The 12,719-nt window shown below is 37.9% G+C and overlaps 1 protein-coding gene across 3 annotated transcripts; it reads left to right on the top strand.

The window, feature by feature from the left end:
• Positions 1 to 735: 735 nt before the first annotated feature.
• On the top strand, positions 736 to 6,757 carry LOC111374773 (RING finger and transmembrane domain-containing protein 2-like). 3 transcript variants are annotated; one of them, XM_022997508.1, is made up of 9 exons: positions 736 to 1,205; positions 1,341 to 2,032; positions 2,934 to 3,010; positions 3,144 to 3,312; positions 3,414 to 3,502; positions 3,606 to 3,770; positions 3,969 to 4,046; positions 4,406 to 4,509; positions 6,375 to 6,757. In XM_022997508.1, the coding sequence occupies exons 2-9, from the start codon at positions 1,366 to 1,368 to the stop codon at positions 6,478 to 6,480; spliced, it is 1,455 nt and encodes a 484-aa protein (XP_022853276.1). In that variant the 5' UTR covers positions 736 to 1,205; positions 1,341 to 1,365; the 3' UTR covers positions 6,481 to 6,757. The 3 variants fall into 3 exon arrangements, with proteins under 3 accessions (XP_022853276.1, XP_022853277.1, XP_022853275.1); XM_022997507.1 differs by having other exon boundaries at positions 737 to 1,205; positions 1,335 to 2,032; XM_022997509.1 differs by lacking the exons at positions 2,934 to 3,010; positions 3,144 to 3,312 and having other exon boundaries at positions 1,335 to 2,032.
• Positions 6,758 to 12,719: the final 5,962 nt, after the last annotated feature.

Raw genomic sequence — 12,719 nt, 5'->3', positions numbered from 1 at the left:
TTGGGTTCAACTTCATCATAGGCCAAAGATGGTAATGCGTTCAGAGTGGCAGTAGTTAAAGATTGGCCCGAAGTAGGGGTGATTGTTTGTTCAGTCTGGGTCCATTGTTAGCTTACCAAGTGTGATAAGGGGCCTCGCCTCTGCCTTTATGGGGGTGGAAGCCCCAAAGCAGTTTGGTCGCGATGATCGATCAATTTTTCATTGATTATCTTGATTCTCATCATTTCTATCAAGGCATCGCAGGTAGTTGAATTTTGATTCAGCACATCTCTCCAGAAAAGGAAGTTCATGTTGAGGCCTCCTCTTAGGGTTGATAGAGCCTCCTTATCAATTACTTGTGCATAGTAGGTCATTTCATCTGTGAACCTAACCAAATAGCTCTTCAAAGTTTCACTAGCTTGCTGCCTCATATCCTATAGCCTTTGGATAGGGCCTTTCCCTCCTTACTTGTCAGGTGTTGATTCAAGAACGCTTTCTTGAGGTTAGGCTAGCTTCTAATGCTACCAGTTGGAAGACGGCTACCATGTTGAGGGGATGCATCATAACAACACACAAAAGTAATGTGGTTATATTTTGAGGAAAACAATTTTTTTCCATGGATGATGTGTGAACTTTCAATTTAGGGTTAGAAGTGATTTCCCTTTTGGGGTGATGCATCATATTCATAACACTACACAAAGGTAACGTGGCTAAATTTTGAGGAAAACAATGTCAAAAAAATTGAGTCCAAATAAGCTTTGCCAAATACACCTTAGTAGCCGGTCTCTCCACCCCGCAAGAGGTGCGGAGGTGGATTCACGTTACAGGTGGAGGTTCGCCCGTTCACACCTTTCATCCGCGCCACTATTATTACACAAGAGGACTTGTATCTCATTCAATTCAATTTCCGTTGCTCTCTCTTCTTCTCGCGCTCTTCCAAATGCCAATCTAAGGACCTAACAGAGGAGGAGAAGAGAGACGCACAAAACCAAACGCCGATTGAACCACCCTCGTCCGCTTCTAATTTCTGCCTCGATGCAACGATAATACTGGTGGTTCCACCTCATTCCAACCCTCATTTTCTGTGATTATTCGGATTATGATTTGATATTTCCTCCGTTTCATCTCCATTTTGTTTTACATTATTTTTGGGGTTTTCTGTTTCAATGAATCATCTTTCCTTTTATTGACTCGAAAGGATCATCCACGGAGTTTCGATCCTCAAGGTATAATTACGTTCTTTCATAATCCCTTCATCTTTCACAATCCCTTCATCCATCATAAATTATGTTGATTATGCGTTGTTTACTCCAGTTGTATATAGTTTGACCCTTCTGTATGTAATTCTTGATTGGGCTTAGGTTTAGGGTTAGGGCATCGACTCAAATGGAAGCGTCCGGCGGAAATTCGGATTCTTACAGAGGTGTTTCTTCCACAACCAGCTCTCATTCTAGAAGACACGGAATGAATTTAACTGCTTCTAGTATTCTACGATTGCCGCTGTCTACATTGTTGGAATACACTGGTGTTATTAGGACCAGGTCCATTCAGTCAGAATCCGATGCTTTGTTGAACACTGGGCCCTCTGTTGGTTATCGAGACCACATGCGGCTGCGTCTTGAAGACACTGCAGTCTCCCCAGCAGACAACGTGGGCAGTGGTGCAGGGGAAGTTTCCATTAGAATAATAGGTGCTGGTGAACATGAGCATGATAGGGTGGGGAATGTGTTGCCTTCATCACCGACAGTTGGCCAGCTGAGTGGGCAAAATGAAGCCTTTGTGCAGCCGATTTTAAATTCGAGCTCTGCTGTTTCAGTGTCATCGTCATTGGAGAGTCAATTGGATTTGAGGGATGATCGCGAGGCAGGAGGAGGAGTTTTGTTGTCCGTGAATGCAAGTGGTAATCCAGAGGCTGCTGAGGGAGTTGAGGGTAATGACAGGGATTCGTCTTCTTACCAGAGATACGATATACAGCAGGCTGCTCGGTGGATCGAGCAGGTCCTCCCTTTTACATTGCTTCTGTTGGTTGTTTTTGTTCGGCAGCACTTGCAAGGTTCTTTTCTCTCCTGATCCTGACTAAAATATCCTGTAAAAGTCCGAGACCATTAAGTATTATCACTGTATGCCATCCGTGTTTATGTAGTGCATGTGGGGGCATCTACTATTATTTTTTAGGTTTTGCCATGGGCAACCATTTCATACATATTAATTTAGAGTGAATAACTGCGAGTAAATTGATAATCATGTAGAGTTGGCTATATAGGAATTAAATGGCTGAAAAAGCTTAGTCACATAATTATGAAATCCATTTCATTTTCTATATTTCGAAATAAAGATTTAAGGAAATAAAAGTAGTTCTTGCTCAATTACCCTAATTAATAAGGGATAACACGTGCACATATGGGAAGGAATGTCCGTAAAATTATTTTACTCCCACCTACATCTATAAAATTTACAGGCAGCTGGCATGTTGTACAACAATGGAGATAACTAGAGATTTTTATTTTTTTTTAATTTTATTTTTTCCCTTTTTGTTTCCCTTTGGCATTTGAATTTCATATCCAAACAGATCAAATTGCTACATTGTCATATTTGTGGGCTTCAAACGCGGGGGAAAGAAGATCAAGTGTTTTCATTTTGTTTGTTGAGGAGGATGCTTCCCTTTTGCTACATATTTCTCCCCTTGCGGTTTATATTTCGTGTATGGTTTTACTGTCATTATAATGTTTATCCTAGATTTTCTGTTTAAGATGGCTTCCAAGCCACCAACAAGCCAATTGAAAACGTTGTTTTGCTTTTCTTAGATTTTTAGGTGGCACTTTGCTCTCCGTTTTGTAAATTTATTGGGGTTGTGGATTCATATCCTTTCGTTTTTTCAAATTTTGCGTTGACGATGTACTATTATAATATTATTATATTCAGAATCTATATTTGATTTATTGCAACATTTGCAGGTTTCGTTGTTACCATTTGGATTTCTGCTGTAATGTTCAAGTCAAATGATTTTTTACGGAAACAGACAGCACTTAAGGTTCCGTTAGATACCCTATATATCTGCATCCTTTTTTAGGAGTGATTTGCTGAACCAGAAATCTGAAGCCTTCCTTTGGTCTGTATTTTCATAAAATTTAGTGTTAAGCAAGAATTCGTTTAAATTTCTGCAGGGTGAGAGGAAAATATCTGTTCTCATTGGCATTGTTATTCTCTTCGTGGTTCATGTGGTTGGGGTTTACTGGTGGTACTGGAGTGATGATCTTCTATTTCCATTGTTGATGATTCCACCAAAGGCTATACCACCTTTCTGGCATGCTATATTCATTATCATGGTGAACGGTGTGTGTCCATGTGATTTAGTCATTGTAATTTTTCTTCTTTTGCATAGAGTCATTTGCTTGCAGTTTCAACTAATTTATCGAATCCGATTCATTCCCCAGATACTCTGGTCCGTCAGGCTGGTATGATCTTCAAGTGCTTTCTATTGTTGCATTACAAGAACAGCAGAGGCCGAAACTACCGTAGACAGGTATGTTTCTGTACTATGAATAATTATGCCAAAGATTTTGGTAAATTATGATGTTTAGTGCTCTTTGAGATTGTCATCTGATAAGGAGATTTGTAATTAACAGGGTCAAATGCTGACTTTGGTTGAGTACCTACTGCTGCTTTACCGTGCTTTGCTGCCAGCTCCTGTATGGTATCGTTTCTTTCTGAACAAAGACTATGGAAGCCTTTTCTCATCACTGATGACTGGGTTATACTTGACTTTCAAACTCACATCTATTGTTGAGAAGGTAATAACTCATGTTAGTCATTAGAGTGTCTTTCTGTTCATGGTTCTGCTTTGCATTGTTTTTTTTTTTTTTTTTTTTTTTTTTTTTTTGGGGGTATATTTACATAGCATATTATTTTGTTCTTATTTTTGGAATTTGCTATTGAAGTACTTTATGCAAGGCCTTGATGCTTTGCATTTCTCTGGTTTGTATTTTTAGGTTCAATCTTTCTTTACTGCCTTGAAAGCATTATCGTGTAAAGATATCCATTATGGAGCTTATGCAACATCTGAACAGGTGATCTAGTTACCCCAACTCTGCTCATTGATTTCATGTGCTGATTTTGTCTTTGCGTTGTTTAAGAAGGTTTAAAGAAAAATTTCATTTTTAATCAGACCTGAAAATGGTATCTGCAATACCTGTTATCCTTGCCAATGAGCTCTTGGCAGTCCCAGTGGTTTCATTTTGTTGTTGCACCTGCAGCATGGTCTCATTGCTGCATTTTGGTCAATTTATTGCAACCATTGCTTTAGGCCCCATGTCATGTGCTCAATTTAGTGCCATGTTCATTCGTTGCTTTAATGGTTTATGCCTGAACTAGTGTTTTGAGTTTTTTAAAGGCAACTTTTTCAATATATTCATGTAATCTAATGCAGGTTAATGCAGCAGGGGATTTGTGTGCCATTTGCCAGGAAAATATGCACGCACCAATCTTATTATGCTGTAAACACATATTTTGTGAGGATTGTGTGTCTGAATGGTTAGTTTTCTGACTCTAAATTTGTTAAGAATTTCTATTTCCTGCCATGATGACAGTAAGCAACAGAATGGGTGGTTAAACGCGATCTAAAATTTGAATAGCAGTTGACAGCTTAACATCTTACCAAGGGAATATGGATAATTCTTTATGCTTGTGAGACTGAGAAGGAAGATGAGGATATGATGTATTACTTACTGGTTGCTGTAGACTTGGAGGCCCTTCATGTTATAGTTGTTGAAAAATTAGATCAGTGAAGTTCATTAATATTTGGCTGAAGGCAGAGAATGAGGATTTGGAGAGCTGGAAAAACCTGATACCCATTTTAAATATTATACTGTATTTGATTGTTCAAGACTTAAAAGTTTGTCACACTTAATATTAATTGTAGTTTTCCTTTGAAGCTTAAATGTATGCAGGGGAAACATATAGGTGAATTTACGAAGTCCTGAACCAGAAGTCATTAGAAGTTTGATGTGCTTAGGCCAATAGATATTAAGAATTGAAACATCATTAAAATTTTCTGGTCTCAACTCATGCTGGATGATGTACATGATTGAAATCTATTGCTGGTGTGGTAGCCCATCGGAATGTCAAATGGAGGTTGTGTGCCTTTCTATTGTTCATAAAAACATTTTTGAGGCTTACGCTTGAAGTCCTGTCTCATCTAAAACTTCCATTGAATGCCTCATGCCTTAAGTGCCATTTGAGGCCTATGCTTGCTTTAAAAAAAAAAAAAAAAGTAACCTTTTTACGTAAGAGTAGGAGAAAAGTTATCCAAAGATGTTTGTGGACAAATGTTAGTTTACATTTTTATTTTTTTTAAGAGTACTTATAAAAAGAAACTTTCTTACTTAAAAAGCAAGTTCCAAACATTACTGTAGACAAAGAAGTTATTAAATGTAACATCTTATTTTTAAGCTCATCTTAGAAAAACATTAATTTTTAACTTAAAATAAAGAAAAGTGAGTTATCCAGGCAAGTTTTCAAGAAAACATGTTTGTAAATAGTTACTTATTAAGTAACTTTACTTTTTTTAAGCTTAGCTAAAAATATTGTTATAAATTTTTATTTTTAAATACTTCTACACTTTTCCAATATGGCGTTTCACCATTAAACACAGAACTTTCATCCTACACCTAACCACCCTAATCCTGTATGGTGTACCATACGCACCCTTAATGCCGGTGTTTCACCATTAAACACAGAACTTTCATCCTACACCTAACCACCCTAATCCTGTATGGTGTACCATACGCACCCTTAATGCTGCTTTCCTAGAGCAAGGTTCAAGAGATAATTAATATGCATGTACCTTAATGTTACAATCCAAATATAAGGCTAAATAGATTTGCACAGTAAGGTAAGTAGTTGATAAACTGCTAAAAGCTAAAGCGAATGCTATATCAATTCCCACATTCTTGATATCAGCTCTATTTTCCCTCCACTTTTGTCATATTGCTATCAAGTTGGCTTGTCTATGTTTCAAAGTAATTTTGTTACATATATGGCTTGCTTATTTTTCATTTTTCAAATTTGATGTTAGGATTTTGGGTTGTATCCTGTGCTGAAATATCCAAAATATGCACTTCCTCTTTGGTATTTTTTCAGTTTCTAAAGAAAAAAGTAAAGAAATTAATCCTCTCCTTCTACGAGTTTTAGAGCTTGCTTGGCATGGCTTTTGAAAATCAAAAAGTCGTTTCTGAGACTAAGTAGTAGTTTTGAGTCTTGTTAAGTGAAAATGCTTTGTCTTACTAGAAAAGCTTTAACAAATGCTTTTCTAGAAAAAGCAAAACAGCAAAAACTTCTCCGAACAGGCCGTTACTATTCATTTCCACATTGAGTACCTGACTATATTCTGCTTTCAGGTTTGAGAGAGAACGTACATGTCCTTTGTGCCGAGCTTTGGTGAAACCTGTGGATCTCAGATCATTTGGTGACAAATCTACAAGTCTATTTTTTCAGTTATTCTAAACTGCCAGTGAGTATAACTGGGAAGTTTTCTGCTTTGAAGCCTAAATTGTCATCCAGAGCAGCTGTCTCCTGATCATCTTGTTATATGGAAAATTTAACTGTAACTATTAAAAGTTGCTGGTGATGTTGAAACTTAGTCTGGGGTCGGCTTTGTCTGTTGTTGGGTTGTAATGAGAAATGTATGTAATGGGTTCCTAAAGCGACAGGAGTTATATTTTTATGATATATACACAAATGCAACAGTTAGAGCCATATATGAGAGCTTTTCAAGTCAGAACTCTGATTGCCATATCTGCATGTGTGAGATGGTCCTTCGTTTCATATGTTAATTCTGTGAAAATACCTGTTTTTGCAGTTGTGATTTTGCAGTTGTGACCAAAAAAAAAAAAAAAAAACTTCTTTTGAGAAATAGATTTCCTTGTCAACCAAAGTTCAAATATCATCAAACGGCCTGCATTTTGGCAAGAAATGTGCTGTTAAATGTACCCCTCGCCATGGTGTGTAGTAGTTCACAAGGGTAATAAGCTCTGATATAAGGTGGAAGTTTATTTAAATCTTACAGAAGGTACACAAATTGCTCTTTAAAACTAGTGGGAATTGTTTGGATGAAATGATAAATGGACGAAGTTGTGTATTATCTATAGCTAGCTATGCAATGCAAATAAAGTAGTAGTAAACAGCAACTAAAAACTCAAACTGAGTATGCACTTTGTTTAGGAAAAAAGAAGGCAAGAAAAAAAGCACTCACAATGTAAGGTGTTAGAGAGAGAGAGAGACTCTTAATTTTAGTGAAAGAAACACTTATTTTATTTGCTTCTTTTACATTTAAGCTTATTGATCTTTGTTCGATTTTACCTTCATAACTTGGTAATGTCAAACCTTCCATTGTGGATTTTGTAAAATCTGCCGAGATTCAATTTATTATCTTAGAAGAATTTCACTTTTTGGTGTTGCTCGAATTCAGTTTGAGATTGTGGTGCTTGTCGGATTCAGTTTCTAGATTCAAGACAGTTTCTAGTGGGTTTTGTCCAGCCTCGTACGTGTTCTGTTCTTAACTTGGCTCTAATTGAAGACAGATTCCAGGTTGCATGCCCCTTTGGTGATTTCGAATTTCTTGGTGCTTAAATTTAATTCCATCTCATAACTAGGCAATTTGAAGTAAGCAACATTTTATTTGGTTGAGTCCATGCTTGTAATCGAGTTCCAGCCCCTTGGTGACTGCGAATCAGTAAATAGGCTGCCGGTTTTGGGTACTAAGTTCTTACAAATAAATTATTTTTACAACTATAATGCGAAAAATGCTACTAATGGAATGTCCTATGATGTTGAGCTTAGATTTGTGTCACACCGAATCATACAACATCGTCCACGGGAATGGTAATGAATATACCGAGAGAACTGCTGAAGGCAACCAAGAGTTTCATCGGAGATATGAATCTCTCTCACTTAGCTCCTCTCAATATTTTCTCTCTTTGTCTTCCAACTCTCCAAGTCCAAATGCAAACAAGTGAGTGCAAATGTAAATATAGAGCCAAAAACATTTTGAATTCAACATTCAAAAACCAATAACAAGTGACATGACTAGTGATAGAAAGTGACCACAAGATCAAATCCAACCATTGGATATGGTTGGATTTAATCTATGGTCCACAATAATCATGTGCCAAGTGGATTTAAGTGATCCATCTTACAAATCTTCACCTTGGATTATATTAGTAGGATCATCAATTGCAATTTTAAGCAAAATAAAATCATCAGAAGCTAACTTCTCCCTAATGATGTGATACTTTACATCAATATGCTTAGAGCGTTCATGATAAACATGATTTTTACACAACGTCGATGAACTTTGTCTATTAGTAAACATCATAACATTATCATTCAAGTAATTTAATTCGCATAGAAGGCCTTTCAGCCACTTGTATTCTTTTACAGCTTTAGCTAATGCAACATATTCTGCTTCAATGCTAGAGAGTATGACAATAGGTTGCAACTGTGATTTCCATGTGACACAATTATCACTTAGAGTAAAGAATTATGAAGTGGTAGATTTCTTCTGATCTTTATTTCTCACAAAGTCAAAATCTACATATCCTTTAATCTCTAACTTTTCATTTCCCTTTTTAAACACTAATCCTCTTATTAAAGTTCCAGGTATCTTAACAGTCATTTAAGTGCAGTCTAATGAAGTTTACCTAGGTTAGACATAAATCTACTCAAGAAACTAACTGTATATGCAAAATTCGATCACGCAGTAATCATAGAGTACATCACAAACCAAATGGCATTAGCATAGAGAACATTACTTATTTCATGCATTTATTTTTCAATTTTAGGATATTGTGCAGATGACAAATTCATGTGCATAGCTAATGGTATATTGATTGGCTTAGCAAATCTCATACCAAATTTGGTTATCACTTTATTCAAATAGGACTCTTGATTAATAGTTAGTTGTGCCATGGCCACGTGGCACTGAGGCGTAGGGCCCCTGCTATCCACGTGGCAATGACACCCACGTGGTGTTGAGGCCTAGGGCCTCTGCTACAAAGATATCTACCCGCTCACAGCATTGGGTCTACTGCATCATAGGTGGACACATGCAGCTACCATCTCTCAGTCCAGAACTTACAGAAATTTGTAGTTTCAGTACGGACTTCTGGTGGTAGCATCTCCAGCACTGTTGGGGCTATCTCTTCATTCTGTCTTGCCAAAAATCTTCCAAACTTCCTTGGAGTCTTCAAAGCTGGAGCATTCCCTGTGGCCTCGAGGCCAGACTTTTCCTCTTTCCTTGACCTCTTCATTGGCCCTGTGCACGACCTTCACCTGCACTGCCTTCATGGAGGCCTCCAAGAGATTAGGAGCAGAGGGCGCTGCTAGCTTAGAGGATTGATCAACTATGGTGCCAAACTTGCCAGAGCTGTAGCTGCTGTGAGATAGATTCCTTTTTTTAAGAGGCTCCTCGACCACCCCTTACCTTTATCTCTTTTACTTTTTTCGACCCTAGGAGGCACCTTTTCTACGCTTTTCTTAGTACTTTCTTTGCTGAGGGGTTTTAACTTGCCCCGCACATGTTTGGTGCCACTAGATGAAAGCTTCAAAGGCATGGCCTCCTACTGTAGAGGTGAGCCTTAAGATCGATGCCATTTCAGGGGTCGGATACTTCTTCTTTCTAAAGTTATCTGTCAGCAACAAAAATAAAGTCAGAAACTACTAATATGATAAATAATAGGGACAAATGAGGCCTAATCCTTACCCCTGAAAGCCATCAAGCCAAAGTCGATGAAGTATCTGCTTTGATCGATGAAGTGGCTGAAATGCCTTAGCTTTAAAGGATGCTTGTAGATGTCCTCAATCACGTCCTACTCCGCTTCTCGAGCTTAAAGTACGAACCTGAATTTGCAAAGGAGCAGTTAAATGTTAAATATAGTTAAGAAAGCAGAAAGCAAATCAAAATATGGCTAAACACTCACAGGCTTTAGAGTATTGGGTTGGTATGGTGTAAGCTGATGCTGAATCTTTCTCAACCATTTGGCACTTTTCCTAACCCAGAACTGGGACTCCTTCCACCCCTTGATGGAAGAGAGAAGGCCACCATGAACGGGGCATGAGCTCCCCATGGGGTTAAGTAATACTACCTCTTAGACTCATTTGGGTTGGAAAATGGTCTGGACGACATGTAGAGGCATGTCCTCACTGAGGAAAACTTTATTCCAGAGAAAGTAGCCCCAAGTAGTTAGCTCCACCAATTTAGCAAAAGTTAAGTAAGAGCTAACATGAAGCATCGAAGCATTATCTAGAAGAAGGGGTAAAACAATAGACGTATTCTTGCTTTCAACAGGAATTCACTGACAGTCACACATCCCGACTTTAGATAACAGGCACATTGATGGGCCTTAGGGACGAGAAAGTCTATGTAATGGGGTATGCAATATTTTTCCCTAAGGCTGGTGAGTTTATCAAAGGTCATTGTAGAAGGTATGTTTGATGCCCCCCCAACCAGCCTTGTAATCTATGGGACCTTCGCCCATAGTCCGTTAACTAGCTTTGAAATCCCCAGGTACCTCTCCCTCACCCAACCTAGCCATTGTAACCCTACCACTAGCACTCGTGTAACACCCCGAAATTTTTAGAAATTATATATATATATATAGTGGAAAAAGGTAGATTCTCTTTAAAAATGCATTGATTTGGGAATTGATAAGACTGGTGAATTAATCTTGAGCCGACCACGTATAGTAGGAAAGGGTCCATAAAAGTAAGGAAAATTTGTAGTCATTTGACCTTGTCCTGCCAATGTGTCAGTTGACCTTGGTTTAAAAGAAATGGTAAGTTGCCCTGTGATTATAGAAACTTTGACTCATTGGGCCGATTAAATAATTCAGTTACCTTTCTGATCTTTATGATTGATTGCACGTGTGCATATAAGAAGGGTAAACATTGATTGATTGGACCAATTAAAGAGATGAATGTTTGACTAAGATGTGACGATTTAAGGAATGATTTTTGTCTACCTTAAATTTTAGTGCTCTAAGTTGGCTATAAATAGATGGACAATTTTTCCCTTAGAAGCACACATTTTGACACGATTATAGAGACGAGGAGTTGTGGACGTATATCTTTTCTTCCAACAAGTGTTTTATTCAATCAAGGTAGGATTACAAGGTGCAAGTGGTTAGCCCCGTTTAATTTATTTCTTCATGTTGATAAATGTTATACTCATAAAAGTTATGATATAATATGATTATGATGTGATATGAAATGGCCATCCGGTACCAAAGATATGATATGATATGAGCTCTTACCGGAATCTAAAGATATGATATGACTGTATGATTATTTTGATGCCTGATTGAATATTTTACTCGGGATCGCACCATTAATCGTATCCTACTGAGTATAAATTACTCATTCCTTCAATTTTTAACATCTCAAGTTAGGTCGGTCGACGGAGATGGTGGCTGAGCGGTGCGCGGGTTGCCAAGTAAAGAACGTTCTCAAAAAATAATAATATTCATGGATATTTATGTTGGAATAAATATTTTTTTATTTCCATTTAATGCTTTAAATTCAATGACATTTTTATTTTATTAAGTGTTTCAAATTTCCAATTAAATTTTTCCACTCCAAGTATGTATATGAAATGATATTGGTAATACCTCAAATTTAAGTTCTTAAAATTTGGGGCGTTACAACCGAAGTCTCTAGAACTGGACAAAAGGTCAAAAAAAGACGGACCAAACATAAATTTTTCCAAGCTGAAATTGGAGTTGACCAATAATGGTGAGATACCTCATCATTTCTTCATCTCGGCATAAATCCTTCGAGTCCCAACCGCTATGGAGTATTCTCTTTTCTATACCCACTGTTTTCGCAACCGTTTCTTCGAGTTTTACCTCGGCAACGTATGAAGCAAGATCTACTTCCAGATCTTTAATGTCCAGTTGACCCATGCCTTTGTCTCCCAAAAAGGCCGCGAGGGAATATTTCTTGTTCTTGATGTCATTGCCCACAAGAATCCTGCTCTTCAGGAAGTCTATAAGTTTCCATTGAAGTTTGGATTCACGGTTGTTTGCATGCCCATGACTCTGCTATTGGAAAATCAACCCACATTCCCCAGCAGAGATAACCAACATATTCAAGAAGACACCCCCTTTAGTTGGGAATTTTGTATTGACGTTAAATCCTATCATCTTCCTTTCTTTCTCTTCCTGGATCCATTTCTCCATTATCATTTTGTCAGTCGTCACTGTGGTGGTAGTAATTAATTTTTTCTGGCCAAGTGGACATATAACCTCATGTTTTTTGAGCTTTGTGGCCATTTTGATAGAGGGAGGGGTTAAGCACAAGGTATTCATGGTTGGAAGAGATTTATTGGAGGAAGAGTGAATGGGGAAAGTGAAGTGGAGAACGTTTAGGGTGAGGGGCTATATAACAAATGAGGATGATAAGATGAAGTGGCAGTTGTGAAATGGTCCACGTAACAGACAGAGAGAGAGAGGCAAAATATAGGTGCAGACTGCAGAGGTATCATTTCATTTTCATGGCCGCCTTACCTTTCTCCGCACGATATCTAGACCTAACCAATGTGGAAACACTCTAGCTTGAGGATCATTCATCCGTCCCAGCTAATTTTGGAAAGTCTCCAGCTCCCATGTGGCTAAATGGCTAATTTAGCCCTTGGAGAGGAAGAAATTCCAATACGGTGAGCTCAAAGGTGCAAAACTGGTAAGAGCAGA

Source organism: Olea europaea, unplaced genomic scaffold, assembly GCF_002742605.1.
Source record: "Olea europaea var. sylvestris unplaced genomic scaffold, O_europaea_v1 scaffold1289, whole genome shotgun sequence".
NCBI lineage: Eukaryota > Viridiplantae > Streptophyta > Magnoliopsida > Lamiales > Oleaceae > Olea > Olea europaea.
Note: the sequence above shows the minus strand (reverse complement) of the source record. Positions and strands in the feature narration are given on the sequence as shown.